This window comes from Coturnix japonica, chromosome 1, assembly GCF_054131305.1.
Source record: "Coturnix japonica strain WE chromosome 1, WE-NBRP24, whole genome shotgun sequence".
Taxonomy (NCBI): Eukaryota; Metazoa; Chordata; class Aves; order Galliformes; family Phasianidae; genus Coturnix; species Coturnix japonica.
Genome location: NC_140663.1, coordinates 12,606,746 through 12,634,145, shown reverse-complemented (window position 1 = coordinate 12,634,145; position 27,400 = coordinate 12,606,746). Strand labels below are relative to the sequence as shown.

Genomic DNA, 27,400 nt, shown 5'->3' with positions numbered 1-27,400 from the left:
GTGCTAAAGCACGTACCCCACAGCAGGTTGCACAAGGAAGCATCCAGCTGAGTCTTGAATATCTCCATAGAAGGAGACTCTGCTACCTCTCTAAGCAGCCTGTTCCTGTGCTCCATTACCATAAGGAAGTTCTTCTGCATGCTTGTATGGAATATCCTCTGTTCAAATGCCATTCCCTTCAAGTTGTGATAAGCATTTATTTCCTTATGCTGCATTCGAATATAGCAGTAGATTTACTTGATCTCTTACTGAGACTGCAGTCTTTAAAATATCAGGGAAAAGTGCTTATTCATGAAGGAAAAATCAGGTGAATAGAACATATCAATCAATTTATTTCAGATCTACAAAATACAAATCTAAAAATACCATTTTACAGACAGTATCCACCATTTACTTTGCATTTTAGCATGGTTTTAAGCCTATCTTGCACAGAATGGTAATGCAACAGAACAACAAAATATTCTACATTTTACCTTTCCAGATTTCCTTAACTCAGCACACATCAAAAATATCTCTGTGCACAGGAATCAATTAAACATCTGTATTTCAAAAACAGACTGGCTCTATCTCATTACAGAGACACCAATTACAGTACGTTTAGTCCAAATCCTTCCAGGATATGCTCAGTAGTAACAGTGGTAGCAGTAGTTAAAATCTTAACAGTTCTGTGAAAAGATCAAAGCAAACGAGAACAGAATGACAGAACTCAGTTCATCATTTAAGTGTAAAGTAAAGCCCGTGTAAAACTACAATGGAAGAAGAAATCACACGGGCACGAGTGCAAAAAAGCAATGCTGTAAGCCATCTTCTCTCTTTGGTAAGAATCGATCAGCAGGAAGTACACAGTAACAACTGGAGTCAAAGACTGACCTGTGATAGACAGCTGCTCCTACCTTGGGCAGTCCAGGTGATCTGCAGGTATCCTACAGCAGACAAGTGACAATTCTACTTAGCACTGATCAGTTTTTTCCTCTTTTAGGTTTAAATACTGAAATTATTTCTTCTCTTTCATAAATAGCTTTTCAGTAGTACAGTCACTTACAGAATTTAAAAATAAATAGCAAAATATACACAATTTCAAAGACTAAATTCAATTTCTTTTGGGTATCTCCCAAAAATATCTCTCCAAAGAATAAATAACTTTGGGTTTCTCAGGTATTTGGTAAAACATCAATTACTTTTATGTGAAGAGCTTTCTCTGAGGAGTAAGGCTTTCACTACACAGGTGGAATTTCAGTACATTTTCAATAAGAATATAATCTGTAACATAATATGGAACTTCCCTGTTAAAAATATATATATACAGTAAAAAAACTGTCCAAAATTAAGCCTTAGGAATTTCAGGTTCAAACTGGAGATGCTTCCAAGGAACTACGAAGCTCTCTTACAGCAACAGTCAAGCTCAGCTGTGTATGTCAAGAGGCCACCATAATAATAATAAAGGAATTTCTTTTGGCAGTGGAGTCAAGGCTGTTTTCTACTGACACATTAAAAATCAGAACAAGAATGAAATGGGACAAAGGGAGGAGATGTGGGTGAAGAACACATGAGTAAAAGCCATCCTGATAAAGAAATCAATTTCCTGCAGGGATTTCAATATCACCATCCATTTTAAACAGACTTTTTTTCCCCCCATTTGAAGGCTTGACTCCCCTGAACGATTAAGGCAATGCCACTGAAAATTTCTATCTGAGATTGCAGTTATTATCTGACCCAAGCTCCTCCTTCATTATTACTAAAGGAAAGAAGAAAACTGCAGGCCACATCAGCAAAGCAGCTAATTGACAGCCCGGCAACTGGAAACATCATTAGACATTAAAAATATATATATCTTAACTGCAGGAAAGCTCTTATGGAGAGGCAGACCAAAAAAACCAGGCTTTTTAGAAGCTGCCAGCGAGGTAAAGGCAGTACTGACCGCTCACGTATTCGGAATGCATAAATAACAACAAGTATATTCACTGACTTCCTATTCACATCTACCGGTAGTTGACACCAAACGTTAAGCAGAATGCTTTTCTACTCCTTGCTTGATTCCGAGCACAAGATGTAAGAACCAGTTAAACTGCACAGTCCAGCCCTTATCTCTGCAGACCTCGATCTGATCAAGGAAATGCTTTTTAGCATCTTCTTCGCTTTTCCCTACTGTCAGTGCATCTCGAATATATTCAATATCCTCTTTGCTGGTCAGTTGGGGCATTCCAGTCATCAGCATCATGGAGAACAGGATGATGAGCAGGTTGGTGTGATGTCGGAGAGCTAAATAAGCCTTCACGCACACATCCTACAAAAGAGAAGGATTTTCTGTTAAATGATGAGGTGCATGGAAAGGGATGGTTTAGCAACTTCATGGGAATTCGGGTATGAACTCTTGCCACCAACTGGCACTGTTCAGTCACCGGTGTATCAGGGAAAGGAGACGCCAGAGCTGCTCATTGGAGCAGAAACATCACGCTCACGTCTGCATCCATTGCCACGTGGCTGGGGAGCACACCTCAGGGCAACAGGTCCCATTTTGGTGCACAAACGAAAGACTCTTTTAAATAATATGACATTAGTTGATAAAGCTCAAAGCCTCAGCTTCGCCAGGATTTCAAATTAATTTCCCTGTCATGTAATCCCTTGCTGAGACTGTTAAAAAGGCAGCAGTAATTCATTGTCTTTCTTCACAACTGGTATGTTTCCATTTAAAGACCAGGGGATCGCAAGCGACTCTGAATAAAGCAGCACCTCCAGGGCTCAATTCTTCATTTTATGTGGATGTCTTTAAAAGCTGTGGAGGTGACGGCTTGTTTAATGGAGATGGCTCTCCAGGCGTGGTGTTCAGTCACATTTCTCCAGCTGACAGCTCTGTTTCAAACTCTGGTGTGCTGCCTGGCTTTAGGACTGCCATGGTTATGTGCTGTCCTACTGGATTCGAGGGATTATTGGGTTTTTTATTGCTTTTTTCACTTCCATAGAAAAGTAATTTGTGCTTCACAGCATAAACTTTAGAAGAATGAAAACATGAAATATTTTTGAGAAGAATGGTTAATGATAAGTGACTAATACATAAATCGGAATGATTATTTCTTACATCGAATTCATTACTCATTTACTTTTCAAAATAACATCTTAAGGAAAAGCAATCAAACAGCAGAAATCAAAATGAGGAAGTTAAATTAGGCCTGCAAGGCAGTAATGGGAAGAAATGAGAAATAATTTCAAGAAGGTTGTTGCTATTTAAACCTAAACTGAAGCAACGCCGATTTTTACCCGAATAAAGATTAAGATTAACCTTTCCACAACTTGACTGAACTGATTTTAAAAGTCCTATGTAATTCAAGTATTTTCATATACCTTCCTAACAAATCTCATTAGCTCTGTAGAGCTCTGGTTATTTCCGACACAGTGGGTGGTTTTTTTTTCTTCCCCATAAACAGTAAGAGTGGCACAAATAACCTCAACATCTATCACTGCTCACATCAGCGACGTCAGACAAGAGTGCAGACGGGTCAGGAAAGCACAAGGGAAGAAAGATGATATTTGGAAGATCTGTCCGTAGGGTTGTTTTATTTCTCATTTTTTCCCCTATTGCCCAGGCCCCTCACATTTCCTAATAAATCCTGTCCTGAAATAAGATGAGAACTTTAATGTCAGTTCAGCTCTGGCAAAGCAGAAGACAAATTGCAACGGCCAAAGCACAGTTTACAACAGAAAACACAATCAAGTTTTTACAGGGATTAGTTTCACTTCATGTCACCAGGAAAAAAATTCTACTTATGTATATTGACTTCAAGCAGGGAAATCTTGTCACAAGAGTTAGCGTGGTTTTTGTTTCTCTTGAAAGAGAAGAAAGCTCTTTACAGTCGTATCAAAGGAGGTTTTGCATTTCTCTGTGGATGATACATCTCACTGCTGAAGGTGTCTGAGACAGGAAAACAATTATGCAGACAAGAAACTGGCATCGCCGTCCTCCAAAGAATTCAAAGGATTTAAAACATCTGCACCTCCTTGTTACAGTTATTTATGCAGGCAGGAGCTGAATGGAGTTCGGAATTAACATCTCCCAGGAAAAGTCGTTTCTGTACTTCTGAGAGAAGCAGAGGGAACCAGAAGTGGCACACGTGTGTCAGGGCTATGTGCATACTGTGGGATTAGGGAGAAAGATGTTAACTAATCAAAGCCATGGGCCAAATGAGGGGAGATGAAGAGAAAACAGCCTCGACTTGTCCACGCAGCAACAGTGGGTTATTCTGAGAGCTTGAAACTGTTGTTCAGTACCAGTGTCCTAAGGGTCAAGTGTGTGTATAACATGGAGTGCCCAAGTTCTGCTATACAGGCCTTCTCTTTCCGGCACATCACTTCTCAGTGATGAAGCGTACATCCTTCTTTCTCTTGTCACCTTGTCTGACAATCAAATACATGGGATTTTGTAAGGAAATGGCCCAAGCAGAAGAATTGATTAGAGTACTAAAAGCACAGAACCCTGTAATAATGGGTCTGCGGGGTAAAGTAATGAAAAATGAAGGAATGAAATAAGTGAGACAATGAATAAAATTCATTCAATGGCAGAAGTACTAAAGAGAAATTTAGGCTAACTACACACAACAATAGTTTGGTGGACAAAGCTCAGGAGTCCATGGAGACCTACAGTAAGGCTCTCTCAAGGGTTCCCACATGTATGACATGAATAAGTTGCACTTATGTAGGCATGGGCTTCAGCCAAAGGCTGGAAAGGAAATGCCACCACATTTGACACTCACAGCAAGAGAAATTTGGACAGTACTGAGGCAGCTGAAAAATTCACAGATGGGACGGAGAAATAATTGTCTTCTCAGATTAAATCATGCTTCTCAAATAATGCTTTCTGCTGAACATTTCTGTCATTTCATTAATAGCCTCTGGCATCTATTTTTTGTTGCTTTTTTTTAAACCATTGTGAAAAGAGCAAAAAGGGAAGCAAAATGTGGAGTAAGAGCTAAGAGAAACAAGCTTTACTGCCACGCTCCTGCCAGCTTTAACAGTGCAGCAGTACCAGCACAGTACTAACTGCTGTACCCTGCTGCAAGGGGACCCGAAAGTCAGCTGTGTAACTACACCTGCAGTATGAGCTGTGCCTGACACATCTGTAGGGACCAACAGGCGACAGGACATAAAGCCAGACAAACCCATGGGTATTTTAGAATATCAGGAAGACAGGGGCCTGTGAAAACAAAGCATTCTTCTAAAGTACAACATATTTAATGCAGCTGAAGCACAAATTAACGAGTGATGCTCTTAAAAATTAATGAAGGATAAATGCTGAGATTTTTCCATTACTGCTTGCATGAGTCAGCAGGCACACTGAATGAATCCCTCGCTATTTAGGAACATGACACAACCCACTGGTTGGAAAGCAAGGCTTTCATTTTGTTTACATTTGTTATCTGAACATCTAATTAAAACACACTTCTTTACAGCAAGATAGGAGATGCGTATCTTGCTCTGTGTCACTATTGTACTTGTATGAAAGCCTTGCTTTCAACTCTTTTTAAATCCTTTAAGGCATTACCAGTACAGTACAGCAGGTTGCATACAGTACGTAATGCAGAACTGTACACGAACTTACATTTCTCAGTCCATGTTATTGTTTGTCTGTGCCCACATCATCCCACGTCAGATAAGCAGGTTATGTGTCACGGTCACTGCTCACAACAGTACAGCACATTAAGCACTGTTCCTCTGGTTAATGACACTAATGGAACGGACACTGGCACTATCGTGGCATTTCTGCACCAGTGGGATGGTAGCAGTATTTACTTTAAAAACTTGTACCGCAGTAGAAAAACAAACGCATTCAGTCGAAGCCAGGATTGCTCTCTATGATGAGGGTTTACTGAAGAGAAGGTTGGACCAAAATCACCTCCCGATACTTATGCATTTGGGCTGCTGAAGTAAAGGTCACACATTCTCTGAAGAGCTGGAAGATCCATATATACATGTCCTCACTACAGACACTAAAAACTTGATAGCATTCCAATTCTCCACCAGCACACTTCCATATTTTCAACTATTTTCTGCTTCCAGAACTGAGGTGTTCCATGAATTGACTTGCACTCCGGAGGAGACTTTAGATAACACAGGGAACCTCCTTTCTAGTCAGGCACATATTTAAACTTCCTAATGATGTATGCAGGAATACCAGCCCAGACATCTACTTACCTTTGGTTAGCCATTCTCTCAGACATTTCATTAAAAATAATAAGCAGCGTTTTGCTTTGTTCCCTCCCTGTCACAAGATTCCAAAACCACAACTTGTTTTGGAGTAGCTCACTTAAAATTACACAAACTGCAGTAGAATTAGATTTTTAACACTGTTCTCTTTCAGAGTTCAGTCCACCCAATTTACAAAACCAGAACTGTACACAGTTTATGATCACTGTAAAGTTCTGTCCAGATACAGCTGGCCCAGCCCTAGGACAAAGGGGAAGAATCAGGAGGGAGTAACAGTGGCACAGCCAGCTGAGGGACACCGACTTGTACAGCACAGTACAAGTAGTAATGCTTAATGCTGTCTCTCTGCTGTCACAGATACTGATATCCATTACAAAGTATTCTCAATCTAAACAAGAAACAAAGAAAATCAGTCTTCCTGACTGCAGCTAGCTGAAGCTCTTCAGTGTGGCTTCACGGCTGTTTGCATCCTAGTTCTAATCCTACAGATAGCACTCATTTTTAGAGCTAAAATAACCCAGAAATGCATTATGATTCAGTAAATTATATTAATGCAATACCCAGGAGCACAGACCTTGGAAGTCTAAGGCACCAATGCTCATTTCAGAGGGCAAAAAATGCCACTTCATCCATTTACAGTTAAATATTCACTTTACCTGAAATTTGTGGAAATGGAGACTTGTCTTCTTTCCGGAGGTCCCCATGACAAACAGAAAGTCCGGAGTCAGCACAAAAGGAACTCTTTCCTTATTAATTCCAAGGAAGCTCTTATAATTCCCAAGAATATGGCCAAAATCAATATGAAAAAGGTTACCTTTATAAAAACAAGCCACAGTTAGGTTCAAATGCAATAAACTGCCAAGAACAATCATATGCATTTCACTGTATTTCCGAAAGCATTTGTAGGTCTACCCTATGACTGCAGTTCATCAGAAAAGACTATTAAAAGAATATTTTCTCTCTCTCTCTCTCTCTCTCTCTCTTTTTTAAATACATAATTGTGTTCTCTAAGTGAAATTATTTTTTGTCTTTGGCAGTTGTTAAAACCAGGTAGGCCCATTATGTTTCCTAAACATACACTCACAGCTTTTCAAACATGAAGCGATGTGCTCCTGATCCATAACAATCAGATCTCAGCACATCACTACATGGAAAAGGTTTGTCAATTACGGTGCAAATTCTCAGCAACTCTGGAACTAGAACATGCTTCTCCCTCACATACCTGCTTTACTGGTTTATATATCTTCCTGCAGTGTACAGAATAAGTTTCACACACTACAGATAACTCTGAGATTACAGTATGGTATCAGGGTATCACAACCTATCCCAGTGTTGATGTATTCTGCAGACCTCTCAATCACCTCCTTCTCCCTTCTGTTGTTCCAGACAGCTCCTGTTAAACTCTGGCTAATCTGCTCCTGACTACAAACAAATAACATTTCCTTTACTGTCCCCCTTTCTACTGACTTATCATGCACTTTCTGCTAGTACACAATATGTATAGTACTGTTATTAATATATTCATTTTGAAATTAAAGCATTTACTTGTCTTCTTTTCCACAAGGATTTCTGTTGAATTTTTATTTTTATTTTTTTTAATTGTAGTCTTCAATGAGTTCATTTCTGCCTTTAGGGTACTTTCTCTCTCCAGCCTTCAGCTGGTAAAACTTTAACCGCAATATGATTAATATTAAATATATGGTCTTCTGACTAAAACCAGAAGTATTTTCTCTCTCTTTGCATTATGTAAAGGCTAATTAGGAAGTAACATGCTCATGAAACTGGAATTCCTTAGGCCAGATAGAATGCCTTCACATGTGCAGCTCAATCTGGGGTCCTTCCTGGGATGTCCATAAAGAAGTAATGGCAAAGTTTGTAATACAAAAAACTTCAGGTTATTTCAGGAGGCATGTAGCCATTTATTGAGAGGTTTCTGTGCAAAAGGACAATACAATGCTCCTGTAACACATCTGCACAGCCAAGTTCTACAGAGAAATCTGATTTATCACAGACTGGTCCTGAAAGATTTCAATGGACTATTCACAGCCGACCTGGTTGCACTGACCCACTAAGTCACTTGTGCATGTTCCAGACAACATCCTCCTGAAGAAAATGGATAGATTGAACAGTAGTGTAGTAGACAGCAGTATGCTACACACAGACCAGCAACCTTTCAGAAACACATCTGGTGCTCAGCCAACCACATACAGCCAACCTCACAGGTCAGTTGAGCTATAAAAGCTTGAGGCAGCTCTCATCACACAGCCCAAAAGGGCTGCCCAGCAAAGGAGTTCCTCATATCCAATCTAAACCTCCTCTGGTACAACTCGTGGCCATTTCCTCAGGTCCTGTTTGTTGCCAAACTCCTCCTCATCACAACCTCCCTCCAGGAAGTTGAAGAGTGCAATGAGGTCTCCCTTGAGCCTCCTCTTCTCCAGACTAAACAATCCCAGCTCCCTCAGTCACTCCTCATAAGATGTGTGCTCCAGACACCTCACCAGTTTCATTGCCCTTCTCTGGACACGTTCCAGGGTCTCCATGCCTTTCTTGTAGTGAGGTCATAGAGATAAGGGTGTGGTGCAGGACCATGTAAAAGGGCTTGCGCAAGTCAAGGCAGACACCATCAACTGCCCTTCCTCTGTCCACTGATGCTATCACTCCACCAAATAAACATCTAGATCTTATATGAAGACTCAAAAAGGGTAACGGTAAGTTTCAATATCATAGAAGCATCTGAATTTGAAAGCAATGGTGACAGAACGGGATTCTTTACCTTCATTCACTGTTTTATGCATTACTTATTAGATTAAAACATAAACCTAGTGAGGTATAGATAATCCTTGCTTCTATGCAATCCCCCACCCCAAAAATCATACTTACCTGTTTCTGTGATCATAATGTTATCATTGTGTCTGTCTCCTATTCCAAGAACAAAGGTTGCCACACAGTAGCCAGCACAGGAATAAACAAACCTTTCCACAGCTGCCTGAAACTAAAAATAATTTTATAGATGTTAAATGTTTCAGTGTTAGAAACGTTCCTTCAGTCATTCCCAGACTAATATGCCTTTCTGTTGATGTGTATTGAGCAAAAGTCAAACAAACTGTCTTATAAAGTACACCGTTACACAGCAGAGATAAAGATCACAGCCCTGCACTGCACTCGCTATGCTGTGGGAACTGGCTGTACTCTCTAGGCCAAATAAAATTAGCACATAGTAGTCCACACTTTCTGTGAAAATAAAACTCAAACAGGTCACTGAACCTGTGAGTTATGAGTACCCAAATCTGTACTTCAGTCCTCTAAAACCACAGTGCCTCTCAGTGTTCTTAGGATGCCCTTTCAATCTGTTCCTCATGTATCGCTTCTAAATACCACTGACAAAGGAGTCGCTTCTAAAGCATCTTGTAACTCAGAAGCCCGGCTGCCAGCTGGATGCAGAAGGCTCTTTCACAGACATTCACAGCTGAGTACAGCAAAATGAATGGATTTTTCAAAGTCGTAAGTAACACGTAACACAGTAAATACAACTGTGGACCCTATGCTTCTCAATTACTGGGGCGCATCTGAAAACTCTGTGCCCTGGTTTTGGCTAGGATGAGAATACTGTTGATAACACACAGATGTTTTAGTTGTTGCTGAGCAGTGCTTATAGTAAGTCAAGGACTTTTTAACTTCTCACACTGCTCTATCAGTGAGGAGCCCAACACGGAATTGGGTGGGAACAGAAGCAGGACAGGTGACCCAGACTGGCCACAGAAATGTTCCATCCCATATGGCATTGTACTTAACCATAAAACCAGGGGAGTTAACTTGGGAGGGCTTTTATTGTTTGGGAACTGGCTGGGCATCACTCAGCTGGTGGTGAGCAACAGCACTGTACATCTCTTGTTTTGTGTAGTCTTACCTTTTTTGATGTTTTATTTTCTTTTCTTTTTTTTCTCCTTTTTTTTCCTATTAAACGGTTTTTATTTCAACCCATGTGTTTTACATCCCTCCCCTCCATCCCACTTTAGGGGAGGAGAACTCAAAGAACTCACCTTCTCCTCAATGACACACCTGTCCTTGAGCCACTGGTTCAGTATTTCATCCTTAAATGCGCCAGTGTTGCCAACTGTACTTTGCTGAATTTTGGCAATCGTTGTAGCATCTTTCACAATTTCAATCATTCCTAGCAGAAAACAGAGGAGAAATTAGCATTTATACTGTTTATATCAAAGCATATAAAATACACAAAATAATATTTTAAACTCTGCTCTTTAAACCTTTTGTATAATTCCAATAGCTTGTGAGCATCCATTTATTTTACAAGCAACACTGGCTGTTGCCCATTCCCAGCTGAAGCCAGCCAGAGCATTTAACAACACTACTGTGGAAATACAACCTCTGAAAACCACCACCAAATCGAATAGCGCTGCACTTCGGTTTGTGTTTGTTGGACTGTTATTTGTCTCTTGGGAGTGAGCCCCAGATCACATTCCAGCTGTTGGAAAGGTTTCTCCTGCCTGTGCTCACAAATCTCCCTCTGCTGGTGAACAGCTTCCTGACTCTGGGGGAGCAGAGCTGTTACAGGAGACATCTTCTGCTTCTCACTGTATTTTCAAGTTCTCCCAGCATAGCTGTGTAGTTTAGCAGTGTGAAAAGTCTACAGATTTTAAAGCAGATGCTCATGACAACCATTTACTGATCATTCTCTGCTGCAGAGCTAAAACAGCAGAACAAAACCTAGACAGAATGTTGTACAGTTTATTCTGCCTAAGCAAATATTCCAGCTATGTGCTGGAACAGCGTTCCTCTCCCAGCAGATCCTTCTGATCCTTCTAAACAGATACACTCCTCAGTAGGTACGGTTAGTCCTAGAGGAGGCTTCAGTAACTGGGACAGATCTCAACTAAACTGCATTCCTCTCAGCAGAAAGCAGCAAAAGCACAGAGCTGTTGGGATCTGCAGGACTGAGGCAGGTAACTTTTACGTCATGTGCCAACTCGAGCTATTTAAATTTGGCAGTGACCCAGCACAGTAAGTATTGAAAACTGCCTCATATAGCCGCGAACATATGGCCATGCCAATGGGAGAGATAGTAAGGTATGACTGTTCACCCATGATACACTGCAGAGAAAGTTCCTCCTCCTGAGGTCTATTTGGCAGCAGCAGTGGATGTCTCCAGAATATGGAACACCCTACCATGCAGCTGGGATGATGCTGAATTCTAACATCTCCTTCCCCAGTGCATATACAGACATAAACAATTATTTCCTTCAGATCACAAAATGGGGAACCCATTAAGAATTTAAGAAAGAATACTGAAGCCTGTAAGTTGAATACAAGAGCACTGTGGTCACTGGCAGAAAAGGACTAAAATGTTGGATATCACAGGAGATAAGTGACAGCATTTATACTGCAATGATTTTATCAATCCATGCAGTTCCTATTGTACTGCCAGCTACACAGATGACAGGAGATAACAAACTTGCTAATTTTTACACACGTTCAAGATCTGAGTAAATGGCAGAGCAGTACTTGCCAGCCTGTCTCCCTGATGAATGGTTTATGTCAGCCAAAGCATTCTTTTCAGCATGAAAGCTTAATTTGGGTGCAGACATTTTTTCTGCAGCGAGAAGGCTTTCTTCCAGCCAGCTGTGCGACAACAGGTCAGCAGAATTAACTGTGACTGTCAATTCCGTATCATCTGAATACTGGGAAAATGGACAATATGGATGTGCTAGGGTGCATAATACAGGCAAACCCAACACAGTGAGTTATGGAGCTGTTGGGGTTACACAACACATCTTGAGGAAGTCACTTGCTTTCATCACTTTTTCATATCAAATATTGTTATTAGAGAAACATCTGGGTCCAAACAGTTGGATTAACAAAGAAAGCACAGTCACTTAAGCAAGTCTAGCAGTATGAAGACATCCATTAGAAGGGCAGAAACTACAGCTAAGAGACGAATGAAGGCTGCTCACAGAAAGGCAGAGAAACTGATGCTGATTTCAGGACTGCAGAGCATACTGAATACTTCTCCTTTACTGTAACTATGATGTTTTGAATTTCTAATTACAGTAAGTGTGACCTCATACCTATTTTATTCCCTGTAGAAATACAGCCATATGGTAGCAAGCAGAGGTCCAAGGATTCAGCTTCCCAAATGGATTCCATAATTCGAAGAATCTAGTAAAAACAAGGAGGAATGCACAAAGTTATTACAAATTCACAGAAATGAAGAATCACAGAATGGGTTGGGTTGGGAGAGACTTTAAAGATCATTGAGTTTCAATCCTCTGCCATGAGCAGAGACACCTTTCAGTACATCATGCTACCCAGAGCCCCACCAAACCTGGTCTCTGCAGAGTAAGCACATCTACAGCTTCTCTGACACCTGAAGGTGCCTTCATCATCTTAAGCATAAAGATTTCTTCCTAGTACCTAACCCACATTGTTCAGACATTATTTATTACTCAGACAAATAACACTGCCCAGAATTCTGACATGAGACTAAACTTGTCTATTTTGTGGCACAGAACACAGAAAGTGTGCAGCCATTCAAGATTATCAATTATATAATCAGGGCTTTTATTTCCTAACCTGTCCTGTGACTGGGCAATCTCTCCTGCTTACAAGATATTAATGAAGTGTCTTCTATGATTTCTACATGATCTGAGATTGAACATATTAATGAGTACACCCATTTTCCACCATAAATATCCCTGCAAACGCTAACAGCCCCATTTGTCAGAGTAACCACTGAAATATTACTACAGCAATCTATCATTTTTTTTTCCATTTGTAACTTCACTTACCACATAGATCAACAAAAAAACCCCACCTTCATCAGAAAGACAAGCCATCTCGCATTAAATAACAGATTTCTTCTCTAGAAAACCAAAATATTAAGTTTGTGTGGAATATGACAGGAAAAAAGGTAATAGTAACCTAAAACACAGCACTGCAAAAAAGAAGATCCTATTTTGCTATCAGCTTGTCATACGGCTTAAAAATGAAAGCCTCCTATTCTATGTGGACAGCATGTACTCCTCTGAAAAGTAAAACAATTTAGAAATATTTACATATTCAATTTATTCCTACAATACAGCATTTAAGCTGGCTTACCTGTAAAATAAGCATGTCCTGACGGAGGTCATCTCCATGTTTAAAGATGATGCCAATGGTTTCATTTGATAGAGCGGTCGGATCTGCACATTTAAACTCAAGCCAGAGGGGCTTTTTCTTGGATGCCATTACTTTACATTTTTCTATCTGTGAAAGACACGTGTATCGTTAGGCAATGTGCTCCAACACCAGCGCACCAACCTTTTTATATACATCAGCTGGAGAGCAGTTTACCAACTTCTAACCAGTTAGACCACAAGAAACACACTGAAAACACATGCAAAGTATGGCGTTCCATTGCCAGAGTAAACCTCACTGAATCTGCAAAGTTTTTAACACTGCCCATGATGAAGGGAAACATAAGCCTTGACTCTCTGCAACTGATTTTAACTTGTAAATCTGCTTCAGACAGAAAGAACTTTTAAGCCAGGACAAAAGCCAAGAGCTTCTGAAATAACTGGAAAACACTCCCCAGAGCATTCCGAGATGTGTTGCAAAACAGGAAAGTAACAGTTGTCCAATGCAATTTGCCATCTTGTCTACACTGTGAATTTTAGAGACCTCAGTTATTACAGACTACTTGATTTTACTCAATTTCCTTAGAAAATTGTGCAGCCAGACCCATGTGGAAAATGGCATTTGTGAAAGTAATTTAACACAGTAATTCATAAAATAACAGAATAAGCACTCAGTTAGTTTTATTATTTTTCGATCTTGAAAAGTTCAGCAATGAAACTATGCAAATTGTATTATTCTCAACTAATTATGTTTCGTACAAATGTGGCACAAAATACTTCCTATTCTGGAATAATTATGTACAGTAAAACCACCTAAAATAATAAAAGCATTTACACACCAGTGTTTGAGAGCTGACAGAAGTGATGGTGTCAGGAAAGAGTATTTCAGAATATCCATGTTTCACAGATTGAGGTTCTGAACTTTGAGTTTAAAAGAAACCAGTTTTTATCGCTATTTCTATTAAAAGGGGAAAAAAACTATTGAGTTTTTGAACTTACTTGAAACACCAGTTTTGCTACTAATATCTGGTTTAGACTATCCCAATTTCGAGCTGTGAGGATTTTGAGCTTATGGACAAGTAACATTTATTAGAACGAACCAGTTGCTTTGTGTACCAAAGAAGGGCCTCGAAGGGCTGTGCACTTCCTAAGTAAAGGAAAACTAGAAAAGCCTCAAAGGCATTTTATTTTTAAATCCTTTTTATTTTGTTTGTTTGTTTGTTTTTGGGTTTTTTTTGGTAAAAAAGTTAACAAAATAAAATTTAAAAGCTGAACACGTATAAACCTACAAAAAATTCATAATTATTTAAATTCAGTTTCTGAATTTATCAGAAATGTATTTCTGAGTAAATATTGTTTCGATTGACTTCTGTACAGACAGTACCTCTATGGTCCTCAGCTGTGAGGCGTTCATCTCTTTCAATTTGAGGCAGACCGGCCTACAGGCTGTCTACGAAGGCAGGGGCTTATTTAACAGAAACACAGGCAGATTTGGAAAGCAATTATCAGTCACTTAGATGAGCACCCTACTGACTGGCAGTTCCTTAAGCTGGACGGTTCATCTGTTCTTAGCTAAGAGAAAAATCAAAGGATTCCTTTCTTGTAGGCTGCATATCAGGTGTATCCTAAAATATTTGTGTTTTTACCCAAATTCTAGTAAAGTTCTATATTAATATATTTTTTAATAAAAGCAACACAGTCAGCAGAGATACAGAAAAAATCAGAAATAGGTGAGCGTTTGCATTAGTAAGATCAAGGTCTCAAATAAACCTTAAGGACATGTGAAGGTCAGACACATCATTCAGGTAAGACAAGAAAAGTAGGAAGACACATCTCAAAAAAAGTAGGAAGAACATCTGAAAACCTCTGAAGTCTGCTGAAAGTTTTATATAGGGATTCCATATAAACAGAAGTCAGCCACCCGTTAAGTTCTCAATTTAACTGACAGTGATTAGAATTTTTTAAGAGGTTTGTTTGTTTGTTTGTTTTGTTGTATGGTGGCATGTAATCACACTTAGAGAAATGCTATTGGTTTCAGAAGAAACCTTTTTTGACACCATTAGATGTTATCACATTCACAGTGAAAGAAGATCTCTGGATGTTTTTACCAAAGGAAACATACTTGCAGATAGAATCTTTTTCTATTCCAAAAGCATGAGTAGAAACTCAAACTGTACTTACCACCAAGGCTCCTGCTCTTAGCCCAGGATCATACGGGACTCTAAAACTTTCTGGAAGTTTGCTGCCCTGTAGTTTTTCAAGTTTTTGTCTAAGCTGCGCAATAACTGCAAATGCAAGAAAACACACTAAAATCAAAAGTTGGAAGCATTATAGCTAATAGAACTCATTAACTTGTGATTTAGCTAAAAACAAATCCTCTATTTAACTACTTTTAAAACTGCTTTCTTTAAAGACACTTTGTTTTGAGGAAAGGAGGAAAGCTCTTTGACATCATGATTAATGAGTTGTTTCAGATCCCAAAAGTCTTCAAGCACCTCCCAACTCATGGTCCCTCTACACAATGTCAAAACCACACAGTGCTTGATATTCCTCTGAAGACTCCATCTTCAGGGTTGAAGAGATTACATCAAAAACTCAACTTTCATTAAAAAAAAAAAAGACACAATAGAGAATGTATATATACATTTATGTATTTCCCTTATTACTGATAAAGAAACACTCAAATATCTCCCTCAAAGGCTGAGAAGGAAGGGGAAGTTGACAGTACCTTGCATTTACTAATACTATTTTCACCTATCTAACTGCTCCTACAGCCAGATTCACGGCTTCTGAATTCATGCAGCACTGTAGAGTGTAGTCATAAGGAATTCAAACACAGATACGCTGAATTTCTTATTTAAGTTTTTTTGTTGCAGCTTTGTAAATCTCATATTACAGTAAGAAGAAAAGACACAAAAAAATAAGAGAATGGAAATGATATGGAAGAAAAAGAAGCAATAAACTAAAAAAGAAAGTGTAGAAAATAAACTTTTAAAAAGTCAAGAAGCTTAGGATACCTATAGAAAAAGTCACATCCTCAGCAATCTGAGAAGAAATTAAACTGCATCTATCATTTGTGGGACAGTCTGAATGGAAGCCTTATTCAGTGGAAATGTCAATTACATAAAAACTCTTTAACTGCTCTGCTGTAGATTAAATACAGACGCTCATCCATTTCAAAATCTGGTGGGTGCTAAAGTGAATGCTTTCTCCTGAAACTTTTCTTCTATTCCACATATTCTTCAAATATGATTTGTTAAGGAAACCACTGCTGTTACAGACAAATACACCTGAAAGTTCCTAAGTTCCTTCCAGAAACATGGGGATCTGAGCAGATCTGTTTAGATTATATAGCACTTTTAGATAGATTTAAAATGCTGTTTAGAAAAAATGCTGTATAGGCATTCATTGAGTCCTGAAATCCACACTACATGGTAATATAACCGATAGCATATCATATATCAAAATACAAATGCATATTCCCTTTACACTTTATGCAATCACAAATAAACTTATTTTTCATCTGATACAAACAATTTTAATTAAAAGGCAGTACCCAATGCTCTGTATTTATACCTTGTTTTTGATATGGAAACCTCCAGCCCTGAAAAATACCCTGAGCTGGTAAGCACAGTGTCAGCTCCTCAGTGGATTCCTTGCTTCCCAAGACAAGGTCTGTAAAAGCAGCTGCATCTCAAATACCACACCAGTCACTTCCCAGTAACCAGAACAGGAATGACTTTTGAAGCAAGGACTCTGTGGCCTAGAACACTGGTCTGACCGTGTAGGAAGAACTGGTATGTCTCCCAAATTTTATAGCTTTTAGAATTTATTATTGCCGTGTCTCTTGCACCTAGTGCCAAATCTGAGCAACTAACAGGAATCCTAATAAAAATGCTTTTAAGGGAGCCACTTGAAAAATAATAATAATAATAAAAAAGGCAGGAAAATACAGAGGTAAACGGGCATTGCATAACCCTAGTGTGGGGCCAAAGCAGTGCTTACAGGAACTGAAAATAACAGTGTCACATCTGTGTCTCACAGGACTGCTATTCATTGTGCTGCACAGCACCAAAGACGTGCCCCTGTATGCTCAGGGCTGATCCACCAGCTACTTGTGGTCTAGCAGACACTGCCCTGAACTCCTCCCCACTGCCCTTGCAGTTGTGCAGGTGTTGGGGTAAGGCTGTGTTTCTTGGTGAGTGCCGTTTTTTGCCCTGTATTTCCAATTAATACTTGTGTCCTGGGTTGCTTCTGCTTTTCAGTGCAGGCATTCAGCTAAGAATTATGTACAAAATTCTAACTTTGCATGGCATGACGCTTAAGAAGATAAATCAAGGAATGGAAATATGTCTGTAATATATCCATGGTTTTTAAATAACCTACACAATCTGATGCCTAGATTTCACAGCTAAATGGAAAAGAACAATACTAATACAAAGAAATGTCTGTTAATAAGTACCTTGAGAAGTGACATCATATTTTTCTGCAGAAACTGATTTTATCTCCATTGTGACTTTATGCAACAATTCAATGACTTGAACCTGTTTCATGAAATCCTGCAGCATCGCTTTTCCACAGCCCCTAAGATAGGCTTCAAGGATCACAGCGAACCTCTGTTGGTAGTGCATAGACTGGGCAATCTCACTTCTTAAAAACCAAAACAAGAAGTGACCGATTCTTTTGTTCTGATGGTGAAGAAAGACATTACAATTAGCATACATGGCATATCCTTGAGATAATACTATTAGTAACTTGGCATGAGTAGGCTGTATTTAAATACTTACTCTTAAACCCCGTTTCAGCAGAAATCTGGCTAATGCACTGTCATGATACGGCTCAAATTTCACAGCCTGAGCAATACAAAGAAGACATGTTAGTAACATATGTAAGGTCCTCTTACACTTACACTTTACAGATCACGTGTATATAATACATTGCTGTAAGAAAGAGCATAACAAAACAGCTTGTTTGAGGAAACGAAGTTGAAAAAACATAGCAATACTTCTATGCTGCATTCAGCAAGCACCTTTTATCTGCAACAGGTTCTATATTGATTAATGCAACAAGCAATCTGGGGCCAGCAGGGCAATGGAGGTGACCGCCCCCCTCTGCTGTGCCCTCGTGAGGCCCCATCTGCTGTACTGCATCCAGGCCTGGGGCCCCCAGCACAGCAAGGATGCAGAGCTCTTGGAAAGGGTCTGTAGGTGGGCCACTAAAGATGATCAGAGGGCTGGAGCATCTCTCCTATGAAGACGTGCTGGAGGAGTTGGGCTTGTTCAGCTTGGAGAAGACCACTGAGGCTTTCCAGTACTTGAAGGGAGCTTATAAGCAGGAGAGGGTCAACTTTTTACACAGTCTAATAATGATGAACAATGGGGAAGGACTTCAAACTAAAAAGACAGGAGATCTGGGTTAGATGTTAGAAGGAAGTTCTTCACTCAGAGGGTGGTGAAGCCCTGGCACAGACGCCCATAGAGCTGTGGGTACCCCACCCCTAGAGGAGATCAGGACCGGGTTGGATGGGACCCTGGGCAGCCTGAACTGGTGGGGGGCAGCCAGCCCATAGCAGGGGGTGGGGCTGGGTGGGCTTTAAGGTCCCTTCCAAACCAATCCATTCTGTAATTCTTTGACAAGCAAGACAAGGCCAAGCTAACTGAGTTCTGAGACTGAGTTCTGGACTGTCAGTGAAACAACACAGCAATCTGTAGGAAAACCCAGCAAGAGGAGAAAACAGTCTGCAGTCTGACCAACACAGAGAAAAGTAGCTTGAAAAGACTACTGCTAAATGAACTAATGCATTTGTAATTATTCTTTAAAACGTTCAGTAAGAGCACACCATTTCTGCCAACAGGCAGTACCTCAGGACACACAGCAGGGTTAGAGGAGCAGCTTATCAGTGCCGCTTATCTGAGGCACTCGGACCCTCAGTCCCAGAAGACCACAGAAGAGAAGAAAAGCTCTGATACAAATACTATTCTATAGGATAGAGCAGCTCAAAAGACTTAAGCAGAGCTGCTTTCTTCAATGGTTCTGTGAGCACAGATAGACATTTTTTCTTCCAGCAGCCCCTCCCCTGAGCTAAGCCCACAGGTATTGCCAAGATGCTGCCAAAATGGGGTGGAAACAAAGTCAAGAATGTTTTAAGTCTCAGGAATTTTGTTCTGTTATTCTCACCCTCACCACAATAACCAAGTGAATCGGTCTATAAAACAAAACCTAACCCATGTCCTGGGTTGGGCCCTAAGTTGTGATGGGTATCCTGGTGACTCCTCCAAATGCTTTCTCCATCTGATTCTTTCCTGTTGACCGAAGGACACGAACTTACAGGAGGATCAATCTGAGGCTAAAGGGGACAAAAGGTAGGCATGGAAACATGGAAAGAGAAAGCAGAAAGAAATAAGTCCTGGAAGAGAGTCACAAAATCCACTGTGTGGATTTAATAGCCCAAGGAAGGCTATTAAAGACCTTATTCTGGTATACATTCTGCTGAATGCTCTTCATGCACATACCTGAAAAACAGCTTCAGAATGAAATGGAGCCTGGGCCTTCACTGGGTCAGCTCACCAATGGGAAGCCTTGACACGTAACAGTCATGCAGTTTTCTTCACTGGTTTTTTGTTTTACAAGGAATTTTGCTGCGATTTAATCATCTTTGCTACATTTTACCACAGAGAGCCACAGACTTTTATTGGATGCTCAGTGGATTTATTCGTGGCATAGCTACATAGTTTGGGATATACCAGGTGGGAAATAACATGATTCCCACCTACACTGGGATGGGAACACACCATGCATAGGGAAATGTGCTGTAAAGCTTTCATAAAGGCATGTATGTGAGAAGTCATGGCTGTTTTCAAGAGAGACATCCAAGATGTCCACCAGAGGACTGCCAGGCATCCACTCATTCGCAGAAAATACGCGGTTTCAATACTTGGCTGTGTGGTGCCAAAGGTTTGTGCCCTGCAATTAACCATGGAAGAGAATCCAAGGAAGCAGCTGAGAGGTAAAAGCTGGGACTCAGAATTTTTACCCTTCTGGGGATGACAGTATTTTGACATCTGGATAAATTTCTTACTAAAAACGACATGGTGAAATTAAACTACTGTGAAATTATACTACACTCATTTAATTTACCTTTAGAGCGATTTATTCTCTTTAAAACTTTCTCCCGAAAGCAAATGATCTCAAAAAGAAATTTTAATAAGAGTATTTCCCCCCTTCTCTCAGGCACTTTGACACGGACCAATCGCCATCCCACGCTCTAATTTAGGTACAAAGGAGAATGAAATTGCTGAGCTGCGTGCAGACTGCAGAGCCGCAGCCGAGCGGATCCGGCCCAGCAATGTGGGAGGTCTGGGGAAGCAACCACGGCGGTTCCTCTGGCTGATGCTAAGCTCACCAGTTCTGCCTGGGGAGCCTCATCTTCAGACAAGTGAAGACAAGGCTAACAAGGTTTCTTTAAGGCACTGCCAGTGTGCAGCTAAGTCTGAAAAATCAGCTTTATTTTTACAGCAACCAGGGCCCTCTGAACACATGGAAATCCAAAGCCCATCTCACCAGTTCCCAGGTTACGTTTCCCTTTTTCTTATTTTCTGGGGGTGAGGTTGAAGGGGAGGGGTTGTTTTCTGTTTTTTAATGCCAATTCCGTCCTTTAATTCTTTGAATAAAGCATTTCCTGCTGTGCAAGCTGACAGCCCCGCACGCGACCCACAGACCAGCCAGGCTCACGAAGCCACAGCGCCGACTGCGGGTCCCACCTCCCAGAAGCCATAGGACTCTGCCCCCCTTTGTGGAATACAAACCCATTTGCTTGTACAACCGATGTCAACTTTCCAGATGTCTCATCTAGCAGACTGCACACAAAGCACTTCAAATAAATACAGTGCTGATTCGTTTCCACTTAAAACACCATTTTTTTAAATCAACTTCCCGGAATGAATTAGTTTCATCTATGGATAACAAACTTTTATTTGCTTTTTAATTATTTTAGAACCTTCTAGATAAATTTGGTCCCCTTAGCAGTCCCCGACTGACAGTGCTGCCACATGTTATATAACAGAATGGTCATTCCAGATCCTGAAACCCAATCTCAGATTTTTATTCGGGCCTTTGCTGTGTTAACATCTGCCTTTACTTTCTTTCTCAATGTTGGTAAGGGTGACCAACAGCTCATCAGCTCAGCATCACTCAGACCTGACAAGAACAGCATTGGACAGAGCACAGTAAGGATTTGCTCCCACCGCAGCCATGTTAAGCATTGCCAACATAAGATATCGTTGTAGATACAAGATGCAAACTGTAAGGCACAAAGCAATGGCAATACCAAAATAACGATACAGACAGAAGGTGAAAGTAGAAAATGAGTTTTGGGTTAGTCTGGTCACTTAGCACTGCTTTGATTAAACACCGAAGGCTTCAAAAACAGGGTTGTTCACTGGCATAGGAATAGTTATATGGTAATGTAAATATTCTCAGAAGCCAGAGATCATAAATACGAATACACCTTACCTGCACAAGTTGCAAAAGGTAATGAAGAACGTCATCATCTTCTAAACTTTCCAGTTTTTGAACGGCCATTGCTCGTACATTCTCATCAGAAAAGTTACAGTCCAGAAGCTGCATTGTGAGTCCAACATCTAAAGTGCTTTGATCCCACACCTCCTTTTTAGCTAGCAACTCGTATGTTTTGGCCACTATTTCTTGTTGTCCCCATTTGACAGAGCTAAGCAGCTTAGGGTACGCCTTGGGGTGCTTTATGCTTTCATATCTAAAGTGCCACAAAAGTTCTTTGTCCTCAGGAGAAAGTGGATTAAGTGGGTCAGTTGCTATGATCTCTTCCAGTTGCTTGCGAAGCTGGTTGGGCATTTCAGCCCGTGTCCTGTCCCCCTGAGAGTCAGATGTTATCCTGTGCTTGGGCAAGGCAATTGGGTGACAATATTTGTCCAGCACAATAGAGATAGCCATGGAATTTTCTTTATCTGGATTAGTTGCTGAGGTGAGTTTGTCTGCATTGATACTTCCTTGATCTTCCCCTTTGCCTGGGATTTTCCACATGTGGAGAACATACTCCCCACTTCGTAGCAGGAAACGGTGATCTATCAATAAAAGATTCACGTAATAGAGAAGTTGAGTTTTGCATTTTGAATCAGAGTTGGGGGATTCATGTGACTGAAGGTTTGTCTTTGTGGACAATCCCTGTGCTTTACCACAATATATCTGAAGATTCAGGAGCGCTCCTTTGGGCAAATCCTTGATTTTGATATCAAACTCCAACCAAATATTCCACAGAACCTCCTCAGTAAAAGGCTTTGAGGAAGTCCTCCTTTGTGAAAGAAGCTGTTGCCCATGTTGAATGTTAGCCTCCACAAATACAGTAAGATCAGTATTTCTTGGTAAAACTGGGATATCGATACCGATTATTTTCACCCTGAACTTCCTATTACAATCCCACAAAGAGATAGTGAAGACTCTCTCATGATCTTTTCCATCTATTGTCAATTGTTCGTGATATCCTGTAACTCCTGTACAGTCATCCACCAATGGCCACTCTTCCTTCTGCACCTCATCCTCACTCGGGTCAGGAGGGTTGTCTAAGACAAGGTGGATTTCTTCCCCATTCTTAAGGCATTGTCTTATCCAGTGAAAATCCTTGATGGGTGTGTCTCCAATAATGTACTCATCCCTACCACAAATCCTAAGAACAAAATCCAGTTCGCTGTGATCTTCAGGAATATCCATCAAAGATTTTTTCTTTGCCATTTTTGTGAAAAAGCTATGGAGAATCGTATCTGGAGTGTCATCTATTGACACTTTAATTTTTTGGCTCGTCGTTCCTCTATGTATGATTATAAAAATGTTATTATTAGTGATCTTTTTAAACAAATATTCTGGGAGTGGCTTAGATGTAGTCCATGGGTGCATTGCGTACAGTTTAGGATCTCTACAGGCGACCTCTATCATTCGTGGAGTGACTAATCTGCGTCGGGTAAATTCCAGTTCATCATCATGCACATTGCTGACATCGGTAACATCATAACCAATTAAATCATTAAGCTGCCGCTGAAATTCCTGAACTTCTTCTGATGGCTTTTGTTTCTGGACTACATATATCTTGCCTACTTTCTTCTGTAACACTTTCCAGTACAGTATGCAGTCTAATGTCTGTAACAGTTGATGTTTATCATAAATTTCATACCATTGCCCCTTCTTCTGATACTGAAGAACAAACTGATCCGGGGTGAACGCATGGTAGAAGTCTGTGGTTTGACTCATCTCTATTGCACGCATCCAAATTTGTGCTTTCATTTGCTCAACGGTACAGTTTCCAGCTATTTCGAGTAACACAGTTTCCGGTACTTTAGTATGCTTATTGTTTGTAGGTAAGATGAACTCAATGGATATCAGTTCCATTGAAGACAAATTACTCGATGTACAATGAGGTTTCATTCTTCTTCTCCTTCGTTTGTTTTCTTCTCTCATAACAACAGGCTGTTCATTTTCATCCAACTCCATGCCAAAAGAAATCTAGCAAAACATAAAAACATTTGATTGCATTCTCATCTATATTTTTTCTTTAGTTATTTTGTACTTATTCATGATCAACATCACAAACCAATCACAATCCTGCTACATGTTCTTTACATTTCTTCTTCCCTTTAATTTCTGGTCATAAACACTTGCTTTATATAAGCCACTCCAAATGTAATCTTTTCAATTCAAAACCAAACATAAGGGGAAAAAAAAAACAACAAAACCCAATGATTAAATAATTAAAATAGAGCTTTCAAACAGCCTTCCCAGATTTCACTGAGGATAAGCAGCGTGACAGTGTATTTCCACCACAGTGACTTGCTCTTGTTTCTATTTAATCAAGCAATTATTCCTCTTTTTTTTGATGCTGTTGGTATTAACGGAAGTGGATTTTCATAGACATCAAGACTTCGTAAAGTGTATGAACAGAACTCTATCCTACCAAGTCCTAGGAAAGACAGAATATAACAAAACAGATGATTAATTACCTGACTGTACTCCTTTTCCTCTACCTCTCTTTTTCATGATGAGGAATAAGGACTCACTAAAAACATTCCTTGAAGTTCAAAAGCCTGTTTCTTAAGACAGACATTTAACGTGCATCCGAATTCAAGCCCAGTATCTTTAGATGTGATTTTCTAAATCAAACCACTTACAACATACAACAATTTTAAAAGCAACACTACTTTGTTACAGAAGAAAAAACTCCTAAGCTGAGGACATAAAAAAGCTCCTAAACTGGGGGTTGGAATTAGACAATGTTTAAGGTCCCTTCATCCCAAATCACTCCATGACTCTATGACATTTCATTACCCTGTACCTTATTGGTATTTTGTTCACAGTTTAACATTGCTCAGTGAAGATGAGTTTAAGTGGAAATTATTCACCAAGAGGTCGGAAGCCACTAGACACACAAGCCGCCCACTAAGTTTTCTTTCACGAACTTACAGCAAAAGATGAAACATCTTTCTCAGATAAAGCATTTTACAAAAGAAGAAAAACTATTTCTCCAACTACCAGGAAAACTAAAGCACAGTGAAGTAACGTCTGCCTCAGCAGATAACAGAACAAGAAGATAAAAACACGCTAAGCTAAAACAATCTAACGTGCTAACTATGACTCTTTTTTCAAGTCCTGGAAAGCAAAATGTGGACGTCACTTCTACAATCAATGGACAAAACACAAGGAATTATTATTACCTGCTTATCAAATAAGGGCTGAATTGCCGAAGACGACTCATTTGTTTAATTTTGAAGTTCCTATTTTTCAAAGGAAGATCATTCATACAAAAAATACTTTGTTTAAGCTCTTCTGCTTTTCTTGCTCACCCTCCTATCCAGATGCAAAGGAAGTGCTACACTTAGCAGGAAGGAAGTTTTAACCGAGTTGATTATGCGTATGATTGCTCATTTTAAAAAAAGTCAGAGCGCTTTTCCTGTTATAACAGTAAAAATACATTCACAATGGAGCAATGTAATGTTAACACACATGCATAGGAGACATGCTTACAGCCTGTCTTTGGTACAGACTAAAACAGCTATAAATAACTTGGGCAGTAAAACTAATGAATCTAAATAAAAAATGTTTAATATCAGCATGAGCACGGAGTATATTTTAAAGAGTTTCTGAAACTTTTAGAGACTTTTTAAGACTTGAATAAAAATAGCAGACAGAAGAAAACTAAATCTGCAACGCTTCCTCATTTTTATCTGCATGGTGGTAACACTCTGAGGACCCTCAGCTTGTATTAATTACAGTTTTTTAAGCCAATCTTTGTACAAACATCACATGATGATGGTGAATCCCAAGGATCTTGCATGGTAACCTCAACAACAGAATCACTGGGCGATCTTCCTCCGTGTTGTTTTAACTCACGCAGTTATGGTTACAAACACATGGCAAAACCCACTAGAAATGACAACTTAAAACGTCCTATTTTGCCATTGTGCGATATATACTTAAGGATAAATTTTCCAAACACATATACACATATATTCCTTCTCCTGTTAAGTCATTCCAGCACTAGTCATCTGATCAGCACTGTCAAGACATTCAAATGAAGCATCCATCTCTACCTCATGCTACAGAGAATTACCCCATATGCTGCGCAACTACAGCAACTGACAGCTCCATCCCCTTCTAGGACCTACCAGTAGAGCAGCAGTATGAAAGAATCAGGCATTGCACAGCAAACTGCATCAGATGCATCAGATCCCTTCTATATACACCATGATGCAGTTGTGAGCTATGCAGGGATGCAGCACCAACATGTGAAGCATGAACACAGCCAGAACTGTCCCAATTGGTTCTTCTGTCAAATCCACTGGCAACTGCCAGCTCTCACCGGGATCAAAACAACCCAAGTTCCTTCCATTAGCAAGTAAACATAACAGATAATGTTGCAGACTTCTACATCAAAAAAGTACACTCATCAGCAGATACAGATTAATAGGAGGTTGTAGAGTGAATCTGACTACCTGAGTCTCTCATAAAGACTTCTGCATATTTTGTTTCCTACTGAAGTTCCTCTATGTGGCACAGATACCCCAAGCTGGAAGAAACAGTAACTTCTAGTTTACTTTTAAAAAGAAAGGAAGTTTTATTGACCTTAAACTGTATCATAGGATCACAGAATGTCTTGGGCTGGAAGAGACCTTGAAGACCATCTAGGTTGAACTCCCTGCCGCTGGCAGATCTACAGAGAAGGCCAGCTTCAGAGTGTCCTCAGCTATTATTTCAGACTTTTTTCTTTTTTTTTCTTTTTTTTTTTTTCAGGGAAAGTTTATGATTTATACATACCGGGTCACACAAGAGATAATTATTTGCCTGATGAGGAAATACAGTTATTTATTGTTTAAACTCTCTGCACAGCACAGCTAACTCACAGACCCTAAGGGCACAGACAGGCTGATCACCCACTTGGCACAGTTCGGTCAGAGTACCAATAATTTCACTCGGAATCCTGCAACTCTTCGTTGGGTCAAGCCCCAGCTGGGCACCGAGGCCGTGCAGAGCGAAGCACCCGCCGTGCAGGGACGCACTCAGCCCTGCCTTGCGGGCAGCGGTGCTGACTCAGCAGAGCCCTTCCAAGAGCTCTCAGAGCAGAGCGCGTCGCCTGACCCCGGGCCGGGCACAGCCGGGTGCGCGGAGCCAGAGCCCCCAGGCAGCGCAGGGCCGGGCCGAGAGCGCCCCGGGGCTGTGCCCGCCCGAGATGGCGGCCGAGGCCGAGCGCCCGCGGCAGCAGCGGAGTGGCGGAGCTCACCGCAGCCCGGCAAGGAGCCCGAGCCCGCCCGTCTGTGCCCGCCGCGGGGGCCAGGCCGGGCCGCGGAGTTACGCTGCGGAACCCCCCGTCCGAGCCGCCCGGCCTCGGCGTCGGGCAGCGCTGGCCTGGGGAAGGGTCCGGGGGCGACCCCGGAACGGCGCTACTCACCGCAGTGCGCGGCCTTGGCCCCGCTCGGACAGGTGTTCTGCTCAGCAGGAAGCGGAGCGGGTCGGCGGCCGGAGGGGAGGCTCCATGGCCGGCGGGAGGCAGCTCCGGAGCC

At 40.7% G+C, this 27,400-nt stretch overlaps 1 protein-coding gene across 3 annotated transcripts; it reads right to left on the bottom strand.

Annotated features, from left to right (window-relative positions):
• Positions 1–312: 312 nt before the first annotated feature.
• Positions 313–27,400, bottom strand: PIK3CG (phosphatidylinositol-4,5-bisphosphate 3-kinase catalytic subunit gamma). Of its 3 annotated transcripts, none has more exons than XM_085555466.1 (11): positions 27,289–27,400; positions 21,837–24,306; positions 18,113–18,178; positions 17,788–18,013; positions 15,507–15,610; positions 13,309–13,455; positions 12,279–12,369; positions 10,236–10,366; positions 9,076–9,187; positions 6,852–7,009; positions 313–2,284 (listed from the first exon to the last, which is right to left on the bottom strand). In XM_085555466.1, exons 2-11 carry the CDS (start codon positions 23,838–23,840, stop codon positions 2,003–2,005), a joined length of 3,321 nt encoding a protein of 1,106 aa, XP_085411592.1. In that variant the 5' UTR covers positions 23,841–24,306; positions 27,289–27,400; the 3' UTR covers positions 313–2,002. The 3 variants fall into 3 exon arrangements, with proteins under 3 accessions (XP_085411592.1, XP_032298315.2, XP_015705532.2); XM_032442424.2 differs by having other exon boundaries at positions 21,837–23,852; XM_015850046.3 differs by lacking the exon at positions 313–2,284 and adding an exon at positions 2,916–4,128 and having other exon boundaries at positions 21,837–23,852.